Source organism: Scomber scombrus, chromosome 2 (genome assembly GCF_963691925.1).
Source record: "Scomber scombrus chromosome 2, fScoSco1.1, whole genome shotgun sequence".
Taxonomy (NCBI): domain Eukaryota; kingdom Metazoa; phylum Chordata; class Actinopteri; order Scombriformes; family Scombridae; genus Scomber; species Scomber scombrus.
In genome coordinates this window covers 18697434-18723089 of record NC_084971.1, presented here as the reverse complement: position 1 = coordinate 18723089, position 25656 = coordinate 18697434, and the positions used below count along the sequence as shown (strand labels likewise).

Sequence of the window (25656 nt, the reverse complement as noted above, 5' to 3'; positions counted from 1 at the left end):
TGGTGTTCTGTGTCAGGGAGATTCAGAAGTCACAGAGACTGACTAGAGCAAAGAGGGGAGACATGTTAGAAGTGACAGCTAAGGAAGTGCATGTCTGTGTGTTTGTATGATTATCGCCATACTACAATAATCAGCAATATCTGGTGAACGATGCTCACCTACAGTAGTAGAAGTCATTTTAGATAAACAGCACAGTAATACTCCTGAGGAAAGTGAGCCACACAGTCATGATGTGTCTCCTACATGACTTTATTGATAGGAATAAGACCTGTATTTTTCTTCACGTCAGCTAAAACTGGTCTTGTAAAGTCTGACATAGCAGTTTATTCCTCCACTCTTTTCAAAAAACTATTAAAAATGCATGAATGAGCCAAACCGTTGTGCTGGTTAAAGCTTGTTCCTTCATAGATAGAGTTTTTTTTTTTTTTTTTTTTTTTAACAAGACATTTTGACATGTCACAGCAGGGAAAGCACAGGTGTAAATAACAACATTAATGTTGGCTGGATTCCATTTAGCTGCTTCAGTTTCAGGGTCCTGGTATTGCACATGCTGGCTCACTGTCACACTGTCACGGCATATTGAGACACTTCAATAGAACAGAGCCAGTGCTAATTATTAGTTATACCTGTTTAAAAAGGTCTATTAGGATGAATAATGGGATTAATGGGATTTAATGGGATTTTTTTACAATAACAAACATACAGACTTTCACAAACCTATCATTCTTTAAAGGCAAGTTATATTAATAATAATAATTATCAGTAATAATATCATTTCAAAATGCTAATAATTAACAAACCAGTTAACAAACCTAAAACCAATTAACAAACCCAATTTTTTAAATTATTGAAACGAATGATGGTTAAGATAGAGTACAAGGTTACAAAAAAAATGTTGTATTTATTATTTGCATTTTCTATTTTGCATTTGCATTTTTTTAATTGTAATTTGTTATGTGACAGGGGAGTCAGATGACTGCCTCTTGTTGTTAATTCGTTATAGCAGGGAAAGCACAATAATACTAATGATAGCTCTCGTTAATTTAGTTGTACCAGTAATCCATGTCAGCAAGCCGGCATGCACAGTACCACAGTCTTATAACACTTTAATGCCTAAAGGAAATGCAGTCTTGATTAGTTATACTGGTTCTTTTCGCTGCTATAATTTCAAAATGAAGTTCTGTGAAAAAGACCAGCTCCTCGGATAACTCATCAGAGGCCCTTGAGAAGTTAGTACACCCACTTCCCACAGACTGTGAAATGGCTCAAATAAGTGTGTGTGTATGTGTGTGTGTGTGTGTATGGGTGCACATGTCTTTCTATCTTTGAGAGCACCAATTTCAGTTGAAAACCAGCATTGTGAGGACATTTTTGTCTTCACAACTTCAAAGGGCAATTTGAGTGTTAGGTTTGGTTGTAAGGGTAAGGGGCTAGGGAATGCATTATGTCCATGAGCGTCCTTATAAGGATATAAAGACAAACGTGTGTGTGTCTGTGTGAGAGAGAGGGAGAGAGAGAGAGAGAGAGAGAGAGAGAGAGAGAGAGAGAGAGAGAGAGAGAGAGAGAGAGAGAGAGAGAGAGAGGAGAGAGAGAGAGAGAGAGAGAGAGAGAGAGAGAGAGAGAGAGAGAGAGAGAGAGAGATAAGGCATTGCGGTAGTTGTGGGAGAGAGCACATTAAGACATGAAAGATGTGACCACAGCAGGTAGTCAAACAGGCTGAACTCTAAAACGTACAGTGTTGTTTTGTCACTAAAAATGTAGCAATATGCAGACAATCTTTAAATGTATAGCAACGTTTTTAGAGAGAAAGTGGTTTCAAATTCATCACCACCTGTGTCAGATGGAAATCGTTGGAGCTGTATCAAAAGAACCTTTAAAGACGATAATAATAAAACATTTATTACATTTTATCACGTTTTCACTTCAGACACATGAACGTTTAACCAGAATCCTTGCAAGAAGTATTCAAGTTTTGGCAAGAGATTTAGTGGACATACAGACTTTCATGCGGCCCATAAGAGTGTTCAGATTAACTGCATGTATATGGATGTACATGACGTGTGTTATGGGTGTACAAGTGTGAAAGTACGGGTTAAGTTTGAGTGTGTTTTCTGCATGTAAAAAAACCTGTGTGTGTGCTGGGATGTGGTTAGGTGTTTTTCAGCGTATCCTTGAAAAGCTTATATTGTATCTCTCATCCTCAGCAGCTCTGAACACCACATGAGACGGATTAATGTAGAGAGAGAGCGGGAGAGAAAGCACGAGGGGCGGAGGAGTTTTTTCCTGGTTGTCTTTTTTTTGCACTTTTATTATCATCCAGTTATTACACATAAATCTCACAGGCAGACTAGCAAACAGCCCTCATGCCCTCGTGTCCTCCTTTCTTTATATATTAAAACTCCTAAAACACACACTCACATTAACATATCGCATATATGGACAGTATACTGTATTCTGTAGACACTAAACACACAAGCATAATGTATTTGAGACTATAAGCCTGCTTTCAGAGAGTCTAAGAAGAGAGTGTCTCCTATTGTACAGCTTGTAAAGCCTTCCAAGTCAGATTTGTACATGGGCTTATTCATGAAATAGATTTGACTGGACTTAAGTGTACACACACAGGTTTAAAGTCATATCTGTGATCTAAACTGCATCCGTTGACGGCACTTAATCCTTCATGAAGAGCAGGCTAGCCATGCATTGTTCTCTCCAATGCTAATCTTGTCTCGTACTATCGTCTCTATTTCACTGAGATTATTCTATTTATCTAAGTTTAGAACATTTTAATAGTTTTCATGGTTCACATTTTGCTGAACATCACTTTGAGTTAAGATTATACAACTATATTACAGACAAACAGCTCATAATATGTGTGGCATTGTTATATGGCTTTGTAAGCAAAACTCTTTGCTCTGATCTTCTTTACTTTCAAGAAGCAGCCTGCAATTCCCATAAGTTATAGAAAATACAGCTTGTATATGAACATACAATGTAATGTGTATTTTAATACAAATTGTATACTATACTAAGTTTGGCAAATGGTAGTTTAAAACCCCATATGTTGTATATATGTGTGTGTCATGTACAAAATATATAAGACACAACCTATATTATAATAATGAATAGAATTTATATGAAAGTGTCCGTCACAAACTGGAACACTTGTTCATATGCAAATTGTAAAAATTATACATTTTACAGAATATATGATTCCTTGTTGTTTTAGGCAGAAAAACACACTTTAATAAAGAACGTGTTGTACACAAATAAATTGAAATACAAAGAATCCACTCCAAACAGAAAGAGATGAGACAACGCATCCATTACTGAGAAAAAATAACTGGATATATTTCAAACACCTGTGGATGATTGATGGTGATTTTTTTAATGTGCTACGAAAGTCGTTAGATATGTATAAAACTGTATAAATACAACAAAACTAGTGTCAATATGTTGAATCCTTCATTTTAAACTATGTAAAGTGAGTTAATTATTCCCGTAACAAAACTGAGACAGTTTGCAAAACAGGTAGCAAATTAATTAATATTGTTCTTATAATTTTAAAGTAGATATATAGTTTGTAAAGAAAAAAACAACAATACACAAAAACTCCACTCTAGCCACTAATGCGCAAAATGATCATGAAGTGACAAAATGTCAGATAATGTTGATATTTTGTGGCTCATTATCTTATTCTAGAAAAGCTTTTTAAATGTTTTGATCCTCTGGCAAAATGAAGTAAAGTTTATATTTTTGTTATACAGGTTTGTTATACATTTGTTTTTAATACAACAATTTTCAAGTGTTTTTGAGTTGATTCTGATTTTTTTTAATATGTTGAAAATGTAATTTCAATGCAACTGATGTCTGAGTAAACACTTCAAATAATACAAATACAGGTAGCTTTTAAATAGATTTCACATAACTATAAAATATAACAACAGAAACATATAGGCTTGTTTGTCTAAACTTTGACCTATTGACAATTTATTGGTCACATCTAATAAAATAAATTATGTATGTGGAGGCCAGATTGTCCCATGAGACTATCTCAGCTAACACCCACATTATCTTATTCTTAATATTTTAAATCATTGCTGACAATTTCCAATACATGCACGCCATTATTGACCCATTTGAATTTGATAAAAGGTTTTCATAAAAACTGAGTTTTCCTCATTTAATTTGACCAAATGTGCAATTCACCCTGTAAAGCTCCATGCTGTGTGAAAAAAGACTTGTGGCTGTAGAGGTGCTTATTTGGTTTCTCACTGCAAATCAAAAAGTTCATATGTTGATGCAGCCGAAAACTGACATATTAAGTCACTTTTCTCCCTGCATTGATGGTTCACTAAAAAAATATTCTGATAAACTTCATGTTGTATATAACATCATTAAAGCTTTAAATGCTTTAATTTAAGTATTTAACAAATAACCTCTGATGCTCCATTTGAAATAGCTCTGTGTTATCTAACTGTCGTTCTTTTTAAAAAAAAAAAAATTACACAGGATCACACACATGTAAAGTTGGGTGTATTTGTTTCAGAGTCTATGAGGTGCATGATTAAACTGATGCACTTTAAATATGTTTGAGTTTTGGTGGGATTTGGGAGGACAGGACTCCCTGTTAGTGAGCTCTAGTGCCAATCCAACCCCACACTGAGTTTGAACATCATGCAAACACGCATCATTGTGCCAGTCTGGACAAGTCTCACGACAGCTTAAACACCGACCAAGTCAAGGTCAAAGGTCAAAAGACCTTGCACTGGTTTATGCTGAACATGCGTCGCCTGGCCTGCTTCCTGGCCTGGTTCACGGTTGTCCGCACTGCATACTCAAACACCTGTTGCACACCACGGTTGCTTAAGGACGAGCACTCCAGATAGCCTTTAGCGTGCACTTCATGAGCCACACGTCTCCCCTCCGCTGCTGAGATACAGTTGCCCCGATAAGTTCCTATCTCCCGCAGGTCCGTCTGGGTGGCCACAACCAGCACTGGCACCTTGGGCAAGTGCTCTCGAATCTCAGCGATCCACTTGTGCTGGACGCTGGCCAAAGAGTTCGGGTTGGCCACAGAGTAGCAGATGAGGACAACATCGGCTTGCTGGTAGGATCTTGGTCGAATCTGTTTAAAATTGTCATTGCCAGCTGTGTCCCACAGGCCCAGGCTGATCTGGACCCCGTCCATGTACACCTCCACCCCTGTGTTCTCAAACACTGTGGGCTTGTAGGAGTCTGGGAAGGTTTCTGAGGTGAAGCGCACCAGCAGGGCCGTCTTGCCCACCGCACTGTCCCCGACCAGGACACACTTCACTGACATTTCTTGCAAGCCATTCATGGTTGTTTCTGATGTTCTCACTCCTCAGGACTGTTTGTGGTTCTTTGAAAAAAGTCTTAGGTGTAAGTCCTGGACTGGAGAGGCACAGTATCCACGAGGTAGTCAAAGGAGGCGATCACTGTGTGCGAATGTGCTGTACTTCCATGCACAGGTTGTAGTTTTCATGGCAGGTAATCTACAGCCCTGCATTGCAATAACTCCATTCCTGGGTGCTTTGTCGGTCATTCAGCTGGCTTAAACTGACCTATGATGTCTTTTTTCAGAGTCCTCAAACGTCTCTCATACACAGTAGATATGTACTGTCAGTTCACAAACAGTGAGCCTCAAACACGCATTTCACATGAACTCTTGATTCTTCAGACCCTCTTGGCTTGTCTCACTTTTGCTCTGTCTCTGCAGCACGGTGATCAGGGTCTGGCCTTTCTCGAATGATATTGTAAGACGTCACATTGTCCAGCCGGTTCTAACCTCTAAGCGTTGATCTAATAAGGAAGAGAGACGAGGAGAGGATATATTACAAACATGAAGTATCAGTTATTTGTTGTCTTAAAAAACAACAAATAGTGAATAGAAACTGAACTGCGTCGGCGCAGGCTTCATTTAAACATTTTTCTCTTCACTTGTTTAACATTTCTCCTGACGTTTTCTTCTCAAACAGCATTTAGACCTGCTGTGAAAGATGACATCAGCAGGAGAATGTGTGCGTATGCCTGTACTCTGCATTTTGCTACGAAATATCTATTTATCTAAATATAAGTAGTTGTCGGATAAGCATAGAGGAGTGTAGCATGTGGCAGATTACATTAACTTTTATTAGTAGACCTAATTTATATTCAGAGACATATGAAGCATTAGATCTGTAACAAAGTGCTGTTGAAATACGGAAGTAAAGATTCTTAAATTTGGGTGTGACCTACAATTCGCAGCTTGATCCAGAAGGCTTAAACAGGTGCCGATTAACAACATAATAATGTGTGGTGTACTATTAAGCTCATACACATATGACCTGTCTGTCTCCCTGAAATGTAATATCACTTTAAAATCATGTCTAAATCTGCAGTTTATGCCACAAGCGAATATCTAATAAAGGCTGAGGTTGTCTGTGTGTGTTGTTTCATAAAGAGACAAAAATCAATCTTTGTCATTTTTATTATGAACAACAAACTACTGACGGTTTCTGAATACTTCTCTGGAGCATTAAATTGACAGAACAGTATATTTAAGTCGCTGCTGAAGTAACCAGTCGTAACCTCAAACCCACCTGCCATGTCTCACGCACGCACACACACACACACACTCACAGTCATCTAGATGGAAAGACCTCCATAACGTAGATGGGACACTTTAATCAGTGGGTTTTCCGCAATTGAGCTTTCTAAATGATCTCACTGAAGGAAGTATGGTTTTATACTCTTGGTCTGCCATCAAAGGAAAAATGATGTACTAAAGCAAGAAAACAAGGCTTAAAACCCTTGTAAAGACACTATGAAACTCTCAAACGATTTCTTTATGTATGAGCCAGATTTTTGTAGATTACTGTAAAAATGTTACTTCATTCAATGCATTTATTCAATTTCTGGTAGTTTAATTTTTAAGACAGTAAAAATACACCGTGAAAATTACACTTGCTCTTTTTTGATGTTTTAATGTTGAAATGTTTAACTTTTTGTCCACATCATTATGTAATCTTACTAAATGATCTAATAGAATAGACTATAACATAAAACTTGAACCTCTGAAGGCCTCAGACTCACACTGTTGTATCTACACAAACCAAACCAGGGACAAAGAAAAGAATAATTACCTCTCTTGTCAGTGTTGAACGGGCGGATGTTGGCTGCCGCGTTTGCAGACTTCAGAGCTCAGGCGAAAGACAAAACCTTTCAACTCCAGTAATGGTTTGTTATATTAATGTGTCAAACAGGTTACTTTAAACCCCAATACTACAGTCTCCATTAATTAGGTCAACACAGAGACGGAACGTTTCACCACCTGCTTAATAACAACGAGGCTGGTAGGCAGACGAGGGAAGTGAGGAAAAGAAAAGTAAAACACATCCGTTTGTTCGAGTGTGGAGGTGTGACTGCATGCCTCCTCCACAGCAGCTGTGCTTCAAACGATAAGAGGGGTTTTTTTCTGCTGTGGATTTGTAGCATTTTGCAGCAGAGAGCACAGCTGGCACATAAAAAGGAAAGGACTAAAATAAGTTTAAGATTTTAGTTTGTGCTTGTGGCCATCATATGATACGTGGTGGTAAAACAGAAGAGGATACGCTAACTGTGAGCTCCAGATGTCGATCATACCATCCAAATGAGTCAATATCAGGTTATACCACAATGTAACATACATTTTGTCTTATTTTTGAAATGTGTACTAATTAATGTTGTAAGGTGAGATGTCAATTGAGATTAGGTAAGTTTAACAAGTAGTCAATTCATTGATTGGTCGGCTATCAGATAAATAACTGTCATTTGTTTAAGCCAAAAAGCCAAACATTAGCTAGTTCCATGAAAAAAAAGCAATATACATTTGTAAATGCATTTGCTGCTCGTTTTGGTCATATCAGTAAATTCGGTTTCAAACTGTTGGTCTGACAAAAAAAACTTTAAGACGTCACTTTGAGACATCTTTTTAGAAATTGTAAGTATTTTCTGACACTTCATATACCAAACAATGTATCAATTCAGTGTCTATAAATTAAAATAATCAATAGCTGCAGCCTTAGTTTAGAGTATATTGGGTTTCCCCTCACAATCAAATTTAGTCTCTAAGCACTGTATTTTACAGGGATTCCCAAAAGTTACAGCTCATCAAAACAAACAAAACATAATGATCTAAACATGATGAATGGGATATCTGATTTGTGTCCCAGTGTGAGATCTTTGTTGTTAAATCTGGATTTCTTTATTTGTCTATACTGAATGTGTTGAGTAAGCAATAGGAAATCTATGAAACAGTGGTCATATGGTACACACAATCTCAAAATAAATCATTACCACTTCAAAAGTACAACCATTTAATTTATGTGATGTCACTCACAATGTAACTGTCAGGTCTGTTGATACACAGGCAAGAACTACCACTGATCTACTCATTTTTACTTTGCAATGGTTTATTTCTCTATATATATATAAATTGATAATTTTTCACCTAGAAATAACTCTTAAATTATACAAATAAATCTGTAATTGATATAGCTAATAATAAATGAGATATTGGCATTTATTGACTATTAAGGCTACAGTATGTCTTTTAAAAGAAAAATATTGAAGCCAAACAAGCACACGTCATGAACTGTAAACGAATAGGATTTTATTCTACATTACCATTTTCTCTGTAAAACCAGGAGAAAAATGGATTTTATAAAAATACAATTTTAATTCTTTATAGTTCATTTGTTCACAACATTATATACAATTGGTAAGATCTGTCAACTTTGATGTTGCACCTTTGTGAAACATAATCACACTGGGAAAAAAAACAAAAAAAACTTGTGTAGCTACCTGAGGAATAGTTCGCTACAAAGTTTGGCACAATGGATTATTAAAAAATGCTCAACTGGCCTCAAAAACTTGTTTAATCATTACCTGAGTCAATATCAATATATTAACAGCTATGCTTGACTTGGTCTTAAACTAAAACAGCTGCAGTATGCTGCTGAGGCAGCTGCTAAGACAAAGGAGAGGAACTGCTTCAGAGCTCATAGTGGAGGTTGTTCGAACTATTTAAAGGCCTTTGATTATTTGATGACTTTCAGATGCACTGTGCCACCATGACCAGAGGAACAAAAAGGCCCTTCCTTAAAGCATTTGACTTGTGAGGACTTCTCAAAGGACAACCCCTGATTAGATGAGATGCAGTGTAGAATTAACAAATAAAAATCTCAGTGTTTAATAAAATGATGTGATGATGTATCACCTAAACATCACAGAGAACAACCTCTAAGCAGACAATGAACAATCATGATAAGGCATCAAATAAAGCTGCATAAAATACTTACATCTCATGAATCTGTATTAATAAATGTTAAAAAACATTAACGTTTTATTTAACATGGAGCCGCCTACACAGGCTTTTGTATACACTTTAAAAAGGCATGAAGGCAAATGTAAAGCAAAAAAACACCACGCCACACTATAAACATACTATAACAAACTAACATTTTAAAATATAAAATATATAAACTTTGTTGCTTCACAGCTGCATTAAAAAAACCTTATTTGTGTTTCGCACCAGTGTTGTTATCTTTCTTAAATACAAAGCAAAAACTACTCTGATTAAGACCTGAATTAAGATTAAGATATATTAACCTCAATTTAAGCAAGATTAAGGTTTTATTAATTTTAGTTTTAGCTAAAGAACCAGCCAAAAGTTTGGACACACTTTCACTTGAATGAGAAAATGTCCAAATTTTTGACACGTGCTGTATATGACTGATGGAGAAAACGAGAGTGGGGATGAGTTCAGGAGACAAAGAAATAAATGAACTGACAGAAGTAAGAAAGGCGAAGACTGAGTGCACCATACACTATATGATTATTGTACATGTGGAGTTATAGAAGTGAGAAAGACAGTATGTCCTCCACAGCAGCGTTAGCTTGAATCCTATAAACCAGGTTCTCTTCACTTCAAAAAGACCAACACGAGACCTTGCTTTGGCTCAGTGAACCTGAAAGATAAAGAGATAAGAGAGACAGTGGGTGACGATGAACATGTCATGTATGTGTGTTTCGCCTGTGTGTATGTGTGCGTGTGTGTGTATACCTGTAGTTTCTGTTGGTGAGGTAGTCTATAACGGCAGGGCGGATGCGGGCCACGCCCCCCTGGCTGTGGTTCCCTCTTCCTGTGATGATAGAGAGCTGAGGTCGACACAGACCCTGCTCACTATCTACAAAAGAAGTACAAAACACACACAGAATACAGTTAACAGGAGCAATGCGAACAAACTGAAAAAGACATGAACAGACATATGATTGCTCATATGGTTTAGATGTGGACCAAGATACAGTGTCCTAATTGGTCGGACGACATTGGGGATTAAGATATTTTTGAGGACCTTAGGAACTAAACCTGTGTTTTGACCGGAGGAACTCGGGATGAACTATAGTTCCTGTAAGATGCCATCCAGGTGCTAAAAAAAAGGCCCTGATCCACGAGTAGTAGGTGCAGTAAATTTAGGGGTGGGGTTTGCACGGATGACGGTTGCTGATTGGCCAAACACAATTTTTGTTTTTTCCTTTTCATTAACTTAAACATCAGAGTCATGCAACCTAAAAAAAGAACAACAGGATGACGTTGTGTTTTTATTTTGTCATGTTTTAATACTGCATTTCAGACAGCAATCTGTTTTTTAATTCAGTATGAGTCCAGATTGCATAATCTACCTACACAGATGCGTTGCTAAGATTAGTTCCTCTTGTTCTATGGTTCCTCGAAGCTTTTGGTTGAAAAGTGTCTTTTTTTTCTGATTACTACGTGAAGAGCGGGGTTTCACTTCCATGTGAACTGTAGTATGATTCAATTACGATGCATTTGTAAAGCATACCAAAAATTATGTGAAGGTAAATGTTATTTTGACATGAATTTAACAGATAAATAGCTATTTATATCTATAATAATAATGTGCTGAATGTGCCCACCACTATTTATTTCTTTGTGAGCTTTTTTTGTATTTTCCCTTCAGGGTCCATGTAGCAGGATGACAGTCACCTAAACAGTGTGAATGAGTTACCTGTGAGTCCATATTGTGGAGCTGATCGTCATGTGTTAGTGTGAACATAAAATTCACTAGAACTAAAACGCAACAATGCATCACTATCTAATAATAAATGTATTTTTTGTTATTTATTTGTCTTGAAATTATTTATTTCAGTTATTCATATTTTTTAACTTAGTTTTATTAGTTATAGTGTCCTAAGATGCCAATGTTGCTTGTCTTATTTTCAGTCTGTTTCATACAGAGAGAACTTATTGTCTAGTACCTGAGATTTTGTCATGCAAGACCTGGGCAAGATGTTCCAGGGCCTCATCTACATGCAGCCCATGGAGGTCCAGGATGTTCCTGGGCAGCAGCGATGCATTGACCCTCTCAAAGATCTGAACTGCTGCTCGGTGATTGGCTTCACGCATTCGCTGGCCATGCAGGTGTCCCTAAGAAGGAGGTGACACAAATGAATTTACTGCTCAGCAGAACATTCATCACTGTTTATAAATGAAAAGCGGCACCTTCAGAAGAAAAGCTGAATAATAAAGTCATAGGCATTACTTCTAATATATTTTATATGATATATGATAAGTTATCATATAAAAATAAAACACAAACAATAGTTTCAATGTGCTTCACAGGTGAAAATATAGCAGTTATAAAAGCAAAATATTAAAACAAAACATTTAGCCGCGCACCTGCTGTGCATAAAAAGAAGCCACTTCTTTGCGCCCTTGCTTGTAAGCCTCAGCAGCTTTGGTAAAACTCTCGATCTGCCGGCTCCTCTGCAGGCTGGCTTCGGCCCTGAAGTCATCATATTCGGGGTCCTCAGTATCCTGGTAGTCGAGCACAGCTGACTCCAGGGGCTTCTGCCTCTGACAAATTAAAAAAACACAGTTAATTAAGGGTGGAGAGAAAAGCAGCAAGAAATCCATATGTTCAGATTGGGTCTTCTGGAGATGCAGCAGATATCTAAACTCTAAACTGCTCTACTTTATGGCAGTTAAACTTCATTGAGTTTGAGATGTGAATAATGTACATGTGTTCCTGTTAATGTGTACAAAAAAATATATAATCAACCAATCTGTATGCACTGCTATACATTCATTCATCCTAGCTGAAGAAATGTAGTTAATAAGTGCATATATGACTTCATGTGTTAGGATTATTTTCAGAACAGAACATTTCTTCACTCACTGAAAAACTATTGTTTGTCATTCAGTCTGTGGTGTTTAATCCCTGAAACATTATTTGTATTTGTGTTGTGATGTCAACATTTATTAAACTAATACCGGTACATTCTTTTCTTCTTTATTTCAAAGGTAAGATAGATAATAATTTGAAAAGTTGACTAGCAAAAAGTCATATAAAAATGGGTTGTTAGGAATATTGTTAGACAATATATTTTAATATAACTGTTCAGCTTTGACGTTACTGTCAGCTGCACTGCTGAGCCGGTGACATGGCACTAGCTTAAAAATATATGTGAAATTTGCAGATGTAGTAGCTAAATCTGTCCATTGAACAAGATTAAGCTATCAAGGCAGTTTTCTGTTTATTCGTGTGGTATTTGTTAAGTTTGGGAAATGCCACAATCTCTAGAAAGCATTAACTCAAATTGGCAGGCTGACTCAGCAGAGAGTAGAAATTGTCTCTGTTACTAGGTCGTTGCTAAGGATCAGCCTACTTGCTGGAGTAGTAAACTAAGTTCCATTACATTAGAGTCTAATTGACATGTGACTGTTTTCTAAGTATTAGTCAGACTCATTTATTTCCAGGAAAACAGAGATAACACTTGCAAAAAGGTTTTCTTTTTTATAGCAAATTGCCCCCACAATATGAATATATTTTGATTTATATCTTTTATTTTTCTGGTAAATGTTGTATAATTGTAATCTTATACAAGAGAGTAAGCTTGAAAGTCATTACTATCATGACAGTGATGCGGTCCTGAACACATTTACTTAAATGTGTTTTAAAAAAAAGAATGAGCACAAGATAAGGGGTAGTTTCCTCTAGATTAATACAGATATTATGTAACTAGTGGGCAATTTTACTAAACATCATGTAGCACAGAACTGCCTGTAGGGTGATTGTTATCATAATATCTAATACACTGTATTGAGTGAACAATGTGATTAAAAACTAAAGCTAATAAAGAACAATATAAAGATTTTATGAGACTACACAGTTATTGCACATGTGAAATAGATTAATACATTTGTTCTGTTTTCCTGTTTCCTAAGGTCTCTCTCTGCCTGTGTCTGTAAATACCTTTTCCCTTTCCTTGCTGGCTGTTCTGTGGTGGTCAGACCGAGGCGCTTCTGGAGCGACAACAGTCTTGACAGGCTCCTCATCCAGTAGAGATTGAAGAAACAGTTGTGTTTGGGTCAGACTGTAACTACACAAATGTAAACACACATACTAATGAGTCAGGAGCATACAAAAAGTTTATCATCTACCTTAGATTGGTAACTAATTCAAGTAAGAATTGCTTCATTAATTCATGGTCTCATCCAAATTAATGTACTGCTGGCCTTCATCTAATCTGATGATGAAATGCTTCTGACAAACAAAACTAGATGAATCCAAGCTGGAAATTACACTGGAGTCTCACTTGTGGTCTCTAAAGATGTCCTGGAGAAAATGCCTGTCAATGGTGGGGAAGAGGAAGTAAAGCTGGTTCTCTTTTAACAGGCAGGCTCCATCACGCCTGTCAAGCTCTGCACGGTTTTGTCTGGTCTGAAAGATAGCAGGTTGGAAAGAAGTTAGGAAAGGGGTAATACAGAGTGTTTGAAGTACACGCAGAAGAAGGAACCAGGCTTACATCATTTACAATTTTTGTGTGCCAGGAAATATTGAAGTCAGCATGTGCAGTAGGTGTTTGTGTTACCTTCTCCACGTTCTGCTGCAAAGCCTGCTCCTCTTTTATAATGTCCCGTAGAGACACATGTGGGCGGGAAACGTTCCAGTGGTCCATGAATGGCATCCCACCATGGGACTCTGGTTGGCTGTCCTGTGATGCATAACCATCTGTGCTAAGAAGGAAACGTGATGCCTGAATCCGATCTCTTGTGCCATGTTTGGCCATCTGTGGTTCACCCCAGTGCATTGAACCTAAAAATTCAATGAAATGTTTCATTTTCAGAGGCTGTGAAACTAAATATCTTTCTTTGATGAAGTGCTATTTCCAGTTATAAACTAACAAGACTAAGAGTCTGCAATGATGTTAGCAGCTCTATCAGGTTTTGAGCTAAATGCTATATCCGCATGCTAACATGCTCAAAATGGCAATGCTAGCACGCTGATGTTTATCAGGTACAATGTTTGCCATATTCACCATCTTGGTTTAGCGTATTAAAATCACTTGTTAGAAGTAAACAAAAGTACAGCTCAGACAGATGGGGTTGTCATTAATTTTGCAGGTATTTGGTCATGAACCAAAGAATTGGATTTCACAGTGGCACAAAAGGAGTCATAAGGATACATTGTCTGGGAACCATGGATATCTGTACAATACATTGTGCCAATTCATTGAGTAGATCTTGAGATATTTCATGAGATAAGTGAAAAGTCAAGGGATCACCAAAAACATTGAAATTGGACAGCGTGAATGTTTAGACAAAGCATCACAGCAATCCATCTGATCATTGAAGTTCAGACATTGCCATTCATAGAGCCATGTCACTAGCATTGCTAAAAACAACTTAATTTTATGCATCAATTTGTTTGTTTGACAGGAACAGTGCTGATTAACACTGATTTAGGAAATGTAATGTATATACAGAATCTTGCTGAATCTTAATTGAAACCCTGATTACCGGTTAGGCTTTTGAATTCAGGGGAAATCAACCAAAAACAATATATGGATAAAATCAATTAAGGGTTTAACAACTGAACTTATGTGTGTTTCTATGTGTGTCTGCATTGATTTATGGATGCTGTTTCAGCCTGTCTATGTATATTGTATCTCTCCCTATTAAATAAACCATACTAAATATATAAATAACACAGGCTCTTTTCATGATGCTCCACAGATTTTGTGTAAGTGTGTGTGTGTGAACTTACTTTCCTTAAGCAGGTGAAAGGAAAGAGTTGCTTGTCTCTGCCTTTCCTATAAAATACATTTACAGTCAGATTAGTCCACTCAGACTCACATACAATAAATCCAAATATCAGGGTTTATACAGATTTATAGTTAGATTATATAGTTGCACTGATAATACTGATGTTGATTAGTTAACACTGCTCACCTGGATGGATTCCTTCCACTTCTGGTGGAGCAGTTTAGCGAGGTTCAGGTCCATGTGCAGTACATAGTCATCAGAGGAACACGTACCTGAATATTGTGGAACAAAAAGGTGGTCAGAGATAACTTTGTGTTAGTACTACATAAAAACCCAGTGTCCGTTTTAATTCATTGAACTCACTTGAGCATCAAACCTTCTGCTTTCAAAATGTATATTTTAGTGTGAAACCTGTGTTGTGATTACCTGGATCTATTCCCACAGGTCCAAATAGTTCAGTTAGTTGTAGTGCCAGCTCAGTGGGTAGTTTCAGCTCCACACTCTGAATGTCCAGGTGTTGACTCCTTCTCTCCTCCAAATGCCTGCTTTCATTCCTCTCCTCCTTCTTCTCCTTTGCCTCTCTTTCCATCGCGTCTAGCTCAGCCTGCAGCAACCGGTTGACCTCGTCCATGCTAGCAATCTCATCCTCAATTTCAATTCTTGACTCTTCAATGATTACACCGTCATCTATGCTCTCGACCCAAGCCCCACCCTCAAACTCAGGTTCTGATATCACTTTGTGTCTGGTGCTGTCAAATTTCACTCCTTTTTCTGATAAAACCAGATTAAGTTCTGTTTGAAAAGGTTTTACTGAAGGTGATGGTGTATTGGGATGATTTTCATTTCTGACTGTAGAAGCTGCACCTCCAATACTCAGCAAGCCTGTATTATCCGATCTCTCACCAGACTCACTTACTGTCTCATAAGCTGACTGCTGAGTCGCCTCCACAACCCCAGTTGCATTTGGCAAACCTTTAGACTGAAGATCGTCTAATACATTAGAAGATAACTTGGTTTCTACAACCTTTTCTAAGGCTCCATGCAGATTGGAAGTGTTCTGGTTATCTTCACCCCTATCACCTTCCTCCTCCTCCTCCTCCTCCTCCTCCCTCCCCTCTTCATCTCTGAAGAATCTCTCTCCAGAGTCCAGCAGCAGATTTGTGGTCCATTCTAGGTTGTGATGGCATTTGTCATACAGGTCTTCTAATGTATCAAAACTAACTAGTTTAAAATGGCTGCTGAGAATGCGCAGGCTCTCCAGCCGGTCTTGAGTTGCCCCAAAGTCTCTCTCCTCCACCTGTGTGCCTTTCTCATGCACCACACGGTAGGGTACCTCTGTGTGGCTGGATGGGTGAACTGCAACTGCTGCAGAAACAGCAGAGGACAGCTCCGGCACAAAACGACAAGAGTCCCCCGACAGGACTGTGATGTCACTGGGGTAGCTGCACACAGCGACGACTGTATCATCAGGGCCGTCTTGACGATTGAGACGCCAAAGTAGGCCAAAGTCTTGAGGTTCTGTCTGGGTGGAGTACCCCATGTCTACCAGAGAAAGAGGGGATGGGGGCTGTTGATGTGGCTCAGATTTGAACTTGGTGAACAAGTCAAAGTTTGTTTTAAAGCTAAGGGTTGTGTTAGGTTCAATATCTAGGTTACAGCTATTCTGACTACTGTCTACGTTTTGGGCTGTGGTAGTGGGACATTCAAGAGTTGTCAGTGAAGATGCAGGGCAGTTTTGAGAGAAGGTGAGGGCTAGTTTGCACTGTTTCCCTGATCTGCGACCCTGGCGATGCTTTCGCTCCCGACTGTCTCCACTGAAAGTGCGGCTTTCTGCATCCACAGCGCCCTCACACACTGGACTCTGACACACCTCACCCAAATGGCTGCCATCAAGCTCTACTCCAATCAATCCGCCATTCTCTGTGAAATTATTTGTGTCCATATCAGAATGACCAGCAGCACCTGGCTCTGTACCAAGCCCACTTTCAACATTGTGGCTTCCCCTATCGTGACACACTTTTGCATCCACAGTTTCAGAGATAGCAAGTGAATCAGTAGCAGGTTGAATGATTGATTTCAAATCCACAGATCCTGTTTTATCATTTTCTGTTGGGGTATTACTCATCTCCTTTTCAATTTTAAGTCCCTCCCATCCATCAATTTTCGATTCCCTAACCACACAAGAGTCAGCTGCCTTCCAGTCTAACACACAATCTGGTAATTCAGCTCTACTGCTGTTAACCCTACTCATGTTTTGCTCCCTCTCCTTGCTGTTAGACCTCCTGCTACCTGCCTCCTCCCCCTCGCTTTCCAATTCCCTGCCAGAGCTTGGGGAAAGCGAAGATGAACGAGGGGAACCAGTCTGCAGAGCAGCTCCCCCTATCCGAATAAGATCAAGAAGCTTTTGGAACTCTTTTACATTAGATCCAGACTGCACTTTCTTTGTATTTTGATTAACTTCTTCAGCCCCACCTCCATCTTCCTTTTCATTTCCCTGTTTATGCCTTTCTCTTCTCTTCACATGTCGCTGCTCGAGAGACCCTTCAGAAGGCCAGTCCCCTACAAAATCCAACATCTTTCCATTCTCGCCCTTGTCCCTCCTGATCTCAACACCTTCTGCTTCCTCTTCAGCCATATTTTCTTTCTCCTTCACCTTACTCTCTGATTGGTTAGTATCTTTCACCGGATCTGAAGGCTCCATCCTATCAAAATTTGACCTCCTGCTTGGCCTTTCCCTCCGAACCCTTTGTCCAATAGATTCGGAGAAAGCCACTGGCCTTTCATTCCCACGATGATCTTCGTTCATCACTGATTCCACAATACAATCAGGGATCTTCTGATCTACTTTTATATGATTTAGGTCTAACTGAGCATCTAACTCAGAATCTAATGACCCCAAATCCATGTCATCCAGGTTATCCCCATCAGAAACTTTAATGCTTTCCACAGGTCTTCCAGTTGGTTGGAAATTCAGCGATTCAGTGGATTTGTCCAGCATTCCCACCACAGCGGAATGACCAATAGATGACACGTCAGGAAGGGAGGAAAATAGTTGAGGGCGGGACTTCTTACACTGCTCTGTCAGTCCAGGCTGTCCGACAAGATCAGGACAAGGTGTTTCAGAAGTCACAGGCCTGAGGAAAAGAAGAGCGGTATGAGTGGTACAATAAGATAAGGTAAGATAAGATAAGATATTCCTTTATTAGTCCCACAATGGGGACATTTGAATTGTTACAGCAGCAAGTGGACAGTAAATTAAAATATAAGAGCAGCAATAAGAAAAAGAATAAAGAATAATCGTGACATTATTTACAAGAGTAATGGTAAGTGGTAATATACCAGAGGTGATATTCGTATTGCACAGATTAAAGTGAAATAAATATATATATATATATATATATGTATATATATATATATATATATATGTATATTATATGTATATTGCACACAATTGAAAATTAGTAGTATACATGAAATACTAATATTGCACAGTATTGGACATTAAAAGTGCAGTGTGTCCAATTTTACAGGTTGGGGGTGGGGGGTAAAAATATAACTATATATATAATAAATATAACTATAAATATAACTCATAGGTTCACAGTATATTTGTCAGAATTGGCAAGTAGTTGTTCACAAATATGTAATTGTATTTGTACAGCTGGACATTATGGCAGATACAAATTTTAATTAATGATAAAAAAAAGAATCTTTAATGTTCTGTATATTTCTAAACGTTTATGTTACAGATGCTGATTTGTTTCCCTTTTAACATTTACAAAATGTTTTTTACTTAAGGTGGTAGATTATTTGAAGCCACATGTCCTATAAGATGAACATTTGTGGTTGAAACTCACTGTAAGCTTCTGTTCTCCAAGAGGATGCGCTGCTTCGACTCCGGCATCTGTGAACCCATAATGGACTGGACTGTGACGAAGCGCTCATATCTATTCAGCATGCGCCGTATTATTTCCACTGGCACGTTGTGTGTGGTGCGTCTGCACAGGGACATAATCACACAATAACAAACTGACAAACTGGAATAAATCAAGTTGTCTCAAACAGCCGTTGTTCTCTTTTTGTGTGGAAATGTATTTAGTTGACAGTCTTCAATAAAAATAGATGCTGTTTGTAATTCATTATCTCTCTCACCTCTCCAATTCTCTTGGCTTGTTCTTCCACCATGTGTCCGGCTCTCGAAACAGCACCTTATAGTCATGTCTCAGCGCCTAGGACATATGTAAAGGACCAACCATTTTTTAAAGCTCACAACTAAATCTGTACTATGTCCAGCCACTTTTTCTAATAGCAATACCTCAAACCATGGACAGTAAAGTAATGCAATCCCACATGACCTTCCTTTTCAATAACAATACACTTACAAATCCTTACAAAAACATGTACTGTGTGTTTAAACTAGATCACATGTCTGAAAATGTAGAGGCATAAGCCAAAAGTGTGGTCCAACAAGCATTAATGATGTTATGATTTAGATGTTATTTAAGAAGCTTTTTATGCAACTACAGCAGAATACAATAAGGGCAGGAGATCTATTTCTACCCCACTTGTATTGCTGGCAAAAACTGACCTGCACCACATAGGGTTTCATCTCCCAACACTGCATGTTGGTATTGTCAATGATGATGGGGTTAGCGCCCCTCTCAAAAGCCTCTTTGGCTATGGGACGGTGTTGACATAAGAAAGAAAACACAAAAGAAACAAAGCATTCATAATTTTACTGCAACTGTGGTAAAAAAACAACAACCAAACAAACACACTTTAAAGGGAAACAATGGCAATCCATTACAGAGATAAAAAGGCTGATAGAACTCGCTACTGCTGCAATGCTTTTTATCAAAACTGAGTGTGTTTATCTGCGTTTACCTCGCTTATGGTTCCAATCGTGAGCCTCCCCGAGAGCAGTGGGGTCAAACTGATACTGTCCATGGTGAGTGAAATAGTCGTCAGTGCTCAGTACAACTCCACCTTGGTTATGATCTCGCAAAGCTCTGCAAAGATACATACATAAATACGGCTTTCAGGTGATGTAACACATGTTGTGACTGCTGTAAAAAGAGACCGGACTCAACCATGGCTGTGATAACATTTCTACTTTTATGACTGGAATATACCAAAAATGAATACCCAAAAAACACCAAAATCCATTAATGATTATACTTCCAGGGTGAACCCTGATGTCCTGCCGCCTGTTGTCATCCCTGGAGCTAACTCCTCTGGTCCCATCCACACACCCTACTGGGCATGTGGCCAGGGGCCTTGCAGGGTCAATTACAACCCCACAAGACTAAAATCACCTACATCCTCCATTTTCATCAACATTAGTGTTTATTATAGGGCTGTCAAAATTAACGTGAGACAATTAATTTGTGGAATTAACCCGATAATGTTTTGTACGCATTAATGCATGTGCAGTGCATGCAATATGATAGCTGCGGCTAGACTACCGCCATATGAGCACAATATACAGAGAAAATGTGAAATTTTTGGTCATATTTAGGTAATCCATATTTGCAAAAAAAATCTACTTCACCAGGCAATTTCCTAGTTATAACATTACTTAATCAACATAGTTGACAACATTTCTCTCTTTTCTCAAATGTCTGTTTTTCTTGTCTGAATGCATCTGACACTAACAAGCAAGAAAGCAAACAAACATTTACATACCACCATTTACAACATAAATGCTTAACGAGAAGAAAAGGCAACAATAGAAAAGACAGGGAAGACAATCTATAAAACAGATTAAATAGATGACAATTTTAAAGCTAGAAAATTAAGAAAATGCTACAGCAAACAAATTGACTGTAAGATGTGTTATAAAAGGATATTCACTGATTTGCTACTTTAAGATATTTTTGAGGTGCTGAAATGGCTTTGAGTCTGTTTCATAGATCACAGCCCAAGGTCCCCCCTCTAAGGACCTGAAGCCCCTCAACAACTTGTTTAAATACAGAAGTGCCTGACCTCATAAAGTTTTGTAAGTGATAAGTCCTCAAAGCTCAATTCTGAGTAGCCTAGAAAATGAGACTGAACAATCTTGTTGTATGGTGTGTGAAGGTGTGTGTGTCTATAATTTGTGACTTGGTGCGGAAAACAAAACATTAGTATCAATTTGTCTGCCAGTCAAATTAATACTTTCCAGTGAATGTCCTCTGTATGACAGTCATACAACATAAGTCTCCACTCTGCTGGATGTAGCTTTGATAAGACTGTAAAACTAATCCACTGAACAGCGCATAACATATAAAGTATACTGATAATCTTACCTAGCCAAGGTTGACTTGCCAGATCCTGGAGCACCACGTATCAGCACGAGCACTTTCCCTTCCAAACGAAGTCTGCTGTGGCGGACAGGATGTTGCGGAGCAGCAGGCAGGGCCCAGGACTTAGGAATAGTAGCAGAAGGTTTAAGAGGTGCCTGACTGACTGGGCCTTGATTTAGCCAAGGAGTGGCATGCCTGGGTTGACTGGGCCAGTTTGACAGTGTTTGTGCCACAGGGGTGATGAAGAATGGTCCCTGGTTCGCCTGGTTACAGGGAGTAAACACTGGTGAATCAGGGTTCCAGGGGGAAGACGTGTAGCCAGGCGGCACCGGATTCAACATATTCACCTTAGATCGTGCTCCTCCTACTACACCTTCAGAGGGCAAGACCCCAGCCTTGTTAGAAAGAGTGTGTGACGGGTCTTGCTTTTTATAAACCTGGAATGCAGAGGGACGTCCTGAAGCTGCCAGGTCCAAAGGAGGTTTCAGCTTGTCTGCAGGTGTTTCTGTAATCAGATGTTTGAAATCCACCACCGATTGCTGACCCTCAGTAGTCTCATCTTCCCAAGTGCTGAGCTGGTTGAGTGAAGAGGAAGCTCCAGACCTACACTCTACAGTACATGGCTGCTCATCAGAGGGTCCTCTAGATCCAGGTTCCAGACTGGACTGAAGCAGCTCGGGAAGGACCTGCTTTGGAAATGGTGGTGGAGGGAAAGAGGACAGGGACATACCAGCAGGCATACACTGGCTGCTGGGGTGTTCTTCCTTCATGTCTTGTTGTGCAGTAAGTGTCTCTAGCTCCTGATCAACTAGCAGGTCCAGCTCTTCTGTCAAGAGGTTGTTAAAGGTGGGAGAGAAGGGTTGCTGTGATGGTCTGGAGGAGTCTGGGTCTGCTCTAGCTTCAGAAAAGTGACCGGGACAGAGGAGGGCTGCAGCAGTGCGTTCAAAGCCAGAGACCGGGGAAGGAATAGGGGCTGCACTTTCAGCAGCCACAGACAGCTCCAAGAGGGAGTCCATTGCATTTTCAACTAGAACACACAGTGAAAACAAATATGTCACGATTGAATTGTTCAATATCTTGTTGCTGATAACAAAAACAAAGTATTAACCTACAGACCTCACACAACTACACTGAGAAAACAAGTAAAGACATAATAAGACCAGTCAAACCAATAAAACCTTTGTGCATATAAAAGTACATTAAAATAAATATGATGTTAAGCATTTTAGCCTCTGAGTTAAGTGCTGTAACTAAACCTGGCTGACCTGGTTCAAATACTTTCCAGTAGAGCTTCATCGATTAGTCAGTAGACAGAGAGAATTAGTCAGCAGCTATTTTGATTCGTCATTTTTTCCTAGCAAAAATTACAAATATTTCATGGTTCCAGCAGCTTCTGTTGCTGTATTTCCTTCCCATAAATGACAATAATTTGAGAATCTTAGCATTTTAGGCTCTTACTCAGACAATGAAAGACAAAATAAAGACATGTTTGTGGCCTCTGAGTAATGCCAAATAACATTTTTTCATAATGTTTTAACCTTACATAAACTGAGCAATTAATCAAGAAAAATAGTTAGTTGCAGCTGTATTTTTCAGTATTCTGGAAGACTGAAAAGTACAACTCATTTCGTTCTTTTTTTGTACAGTTAATTATTCAGTTGCAAATTTGTTTCACAAAACTTTCCCCTTTCTACCTTCATAGAGTAAACTTGACAGAGGAGATTATCACAGGTGGTGTACCTCACACCGAGGATATTATTCCTGCTACTATACTTGTTCAGGCAAGACTCAGAGTCATCTGACCTGGGAAAATGACTGTGCCTTGATTAAATGTGTGCTGTTGTGCACCCCCAGGCTCTCTCGCTCTCTCTCTCTAATAGCCCTTTTCTGTGCAGACATGAGGGCAGGGTTTCAACTAGTGTTTAGAAAATTGCTTGAACAGAAAGTTGATGGCTTTCTTTTGGTCTTGTTTGCTGTTTCTCTTTTTTTACTCTGCTTTACTAACTTGAGAAACACTTGGTGACACATACTGGTGCTATATAAGTGAACTTAAAGTCACTGACACATCGCTCATACAGTATCTGTCAGCCATATATACAATAAAACGTGTTGGGGACATGTGGCATTTTCATAGCTCCTCTAAACATGCACAACAGGTGGATTGGTAAACCAATATATGCAAGGTGAAGTTAGATGACAGCTAATAGTGTCACTAATACTGTTGGTATGCAGCTAGCAATCATAGGACCCCCTTTGTAAAGTAATCTCATTCACCCTGTCAGAAAGACTGCCAACAAGCTACCACAGCTAACTGGTTAGCCAGGTTACACAGCATTCCCAAGAATAACACGGCAGGTTGCACAACTGATCTTCCATGTTTCCGTGCTACCTTTAAAATCACACTCAGACAGCACGATGTAAATAACTTCTGGGTCCAAGTGGGAGAACATCTCCTGCATGCTTTTGATGATTGTCTCCTTGGCTGCGCTGGAGATCGAGCTGCTGGATGGAAAGTTGTCATAATCCTGAGGTAGTCGGTAACCCATAGTGTGGCCGAGGCTTCCCCCCTCCTCATGCGGCCCACCGGGGGCTCTGGCCGGGCTCTGACCGGTTTTCTTCCTCCGAGGCATGCCGTTACCGAGACGAAGCTGCCAGCTGCTCTCATTAGCGGCTACACAGAGCTAACGAGGTAGCTGCAGAGCTAAGCTAACTGCATACGAGTGGTCCAGAGCTGACAACATGTTAATGTTGTGTCGGTTAGAGATACCAAAGTACAACTACACAAGGTTATGATATCTAACAGCACTCCAAGTGGCGGACGATAATAATCAGAAAATAGAAACTGCCAAGTCCGCCAGGCGATATTCTTCCCTAGGATGGCGAAGTCATGACCCGCCCTACTCCGCCTCTGATTGGCTGATCGTGATATTATTACCTAATTTAACCAATACCACTCCTCCTGTCTGAAGTTAACCAACCCAAGCAACGAAAGTGGCGAGTACTAGCCAATCAGAGGCGGACAAGGGCGGGTCATGACTTTACCGTCCTAGGAAAAAAGCAATAACCGTCCGACTGAGAAGTCGACACCGGAAACCCTGATGGTGATTTCAAAATATTTGGTGCAGTGGCTGAAACGTGACTTTCAAACATTAAGATGCATGTCAACAAGTTAAAGGCATGTGGCTTGTTTTAGACTAATATGAATTTTAAGGATAAATAATCTTGTAAAAAAAATAATTCCAACGTCATGAATAATAGATACAGAGTTGATACAGAGTAATTTGTCATATAACCTATGTGAATTGTAGACATGACAGCATAAAGTTGCAGTAATAAAATTCAATCTGAAGCCTTTATTTAAATTCCTGTGACAGACATTGCATTGTTTGCAAGAACATTGTAAGATTCTGAGTTATCAAAGGCTTTCTGTGGATTAATTCATTTTCTTTTATACTGTACAGAATTTGTACCTGATCGCGCCGCCCCCAACCCTAACATTATGTTGTATTTTTACTATTTTTGTTGTTGTATTTTGTTGTGTTTTGCTGTTATGAATATGTATAAATACAAGTTTAAAAACAAACAAACTGTGGAATTTACAATGCTTTACTTTTTTTTTTTTTATTGTTAATTACTAGGTGACCACCAGGTGTCACTTTCTCCAATTCATTACTCTGAAGACAAAGTTTACGTATTGTATTTGTTACTTCTTACAAGTATTGATCGTAGGCTACCAGAAGCAATAATGATAACAATAAGACACTATTAATCAAGCACCTTACACTTAGTATAGTTTATTTTGCACAAGTTTAAATTTACACAAAAAAATAACAGATAATATGAAGTGCAGGGAGAGGCAGAAAACCTGAATTGGCTTATTTAAAGCCTCCACCTAAAAAATGTTTAAATTTCGCAATATTACGGAAAATAATATGACGACTTAAAAGTGAGAATAAAACAAGTAATTCCAATATGTAAAATATTGCAATACATGCAACAATAATTACACTTATTATTGTTATTTACATAATATTTTATGGAAATTATTATCAATGATATCGTAGATCATTACTATAGGCTACATTACTAATAAATAATATTTTTTTTAAATCACACAATGTCGTCTATATATGCCACAAAAACAGAAAATGAAATGCCATAATGCAATCCAAGTGTATGTGACTTTTTTTTTTAGACGTAGTTATTGCGTAAAATAAATCAAAACATATGTTGAACTATATTTATCAATGACAATAAATC

General features: G+C 38.7%; 2 protein-coding genes across 4 annotated transcripts; both read right to left on the bottom strand.

Annotated features, from left to right (window-relative positions):
* Positions 1–4453: 4453 nt before the first annotated feature.
* Positions 4454–5533, bottom strand: rhoh (ras homolog family member H). Its single transcript, XM_062434487.1, has one exon. The coding sequence runs from the start codon at positions 5339–5341 to the stop codon at positions 4754–4756; it is 588 nt and encodes a 195-aa protein (XP_062290471.1). The 5' UTR covers positions 5342–5533; the 3' UTR covers positions 4454–4753.
* Positions 5534–8657: 3124 nt separating this feature from the next.
* Positions 8658–24157, bottom strand: n4bp2 (NEDD4 binding protein 2). Of its 3 annotated transcripts, XM_062439799.1 has the most exons (17): positions 23786–24157; positions 21744–22423; positions 21400–21659; positions 19997–20121; positions 19701–19789; positions 19265–19341; positions 18970–19110; positions 15539–18246; positions 15299–15384; positions 15114–15159; positions 13939–14162; positions 13663–13787; positions 13320–13446; positions 11744–11920; positions 11323–11491; positions 10106–10229; positions 8658–10010 (listed from the first exon to the last, which is right to left on the bottom strand). In XM_062439799.1, exons 1-17 carry the CDS (start codon positions 24024–24026, stop codon positions 9965–9967), a joined length of 5445 nt encoding a protein of 1814 aa, XP_062295783.1. In that variant the 5' UTR covers positions 24027–24157; the 3' UTR covers positions 8658–9964. The 3 variants fall into 3 exon arrangements, with proteins under 3 accessions (XP_062295783.1, XP_062295769.1, XP_062295776.1); XM_062439785.1 differs by having other exon boundaries at positions 21400–22423; XM_062439792.1 differs by having other exon boundaries at positions 13320–13440; positions 21400–22423.
* Between the last annotated feature and the right edge of the window lie 1499 nt (positions 24158–25656).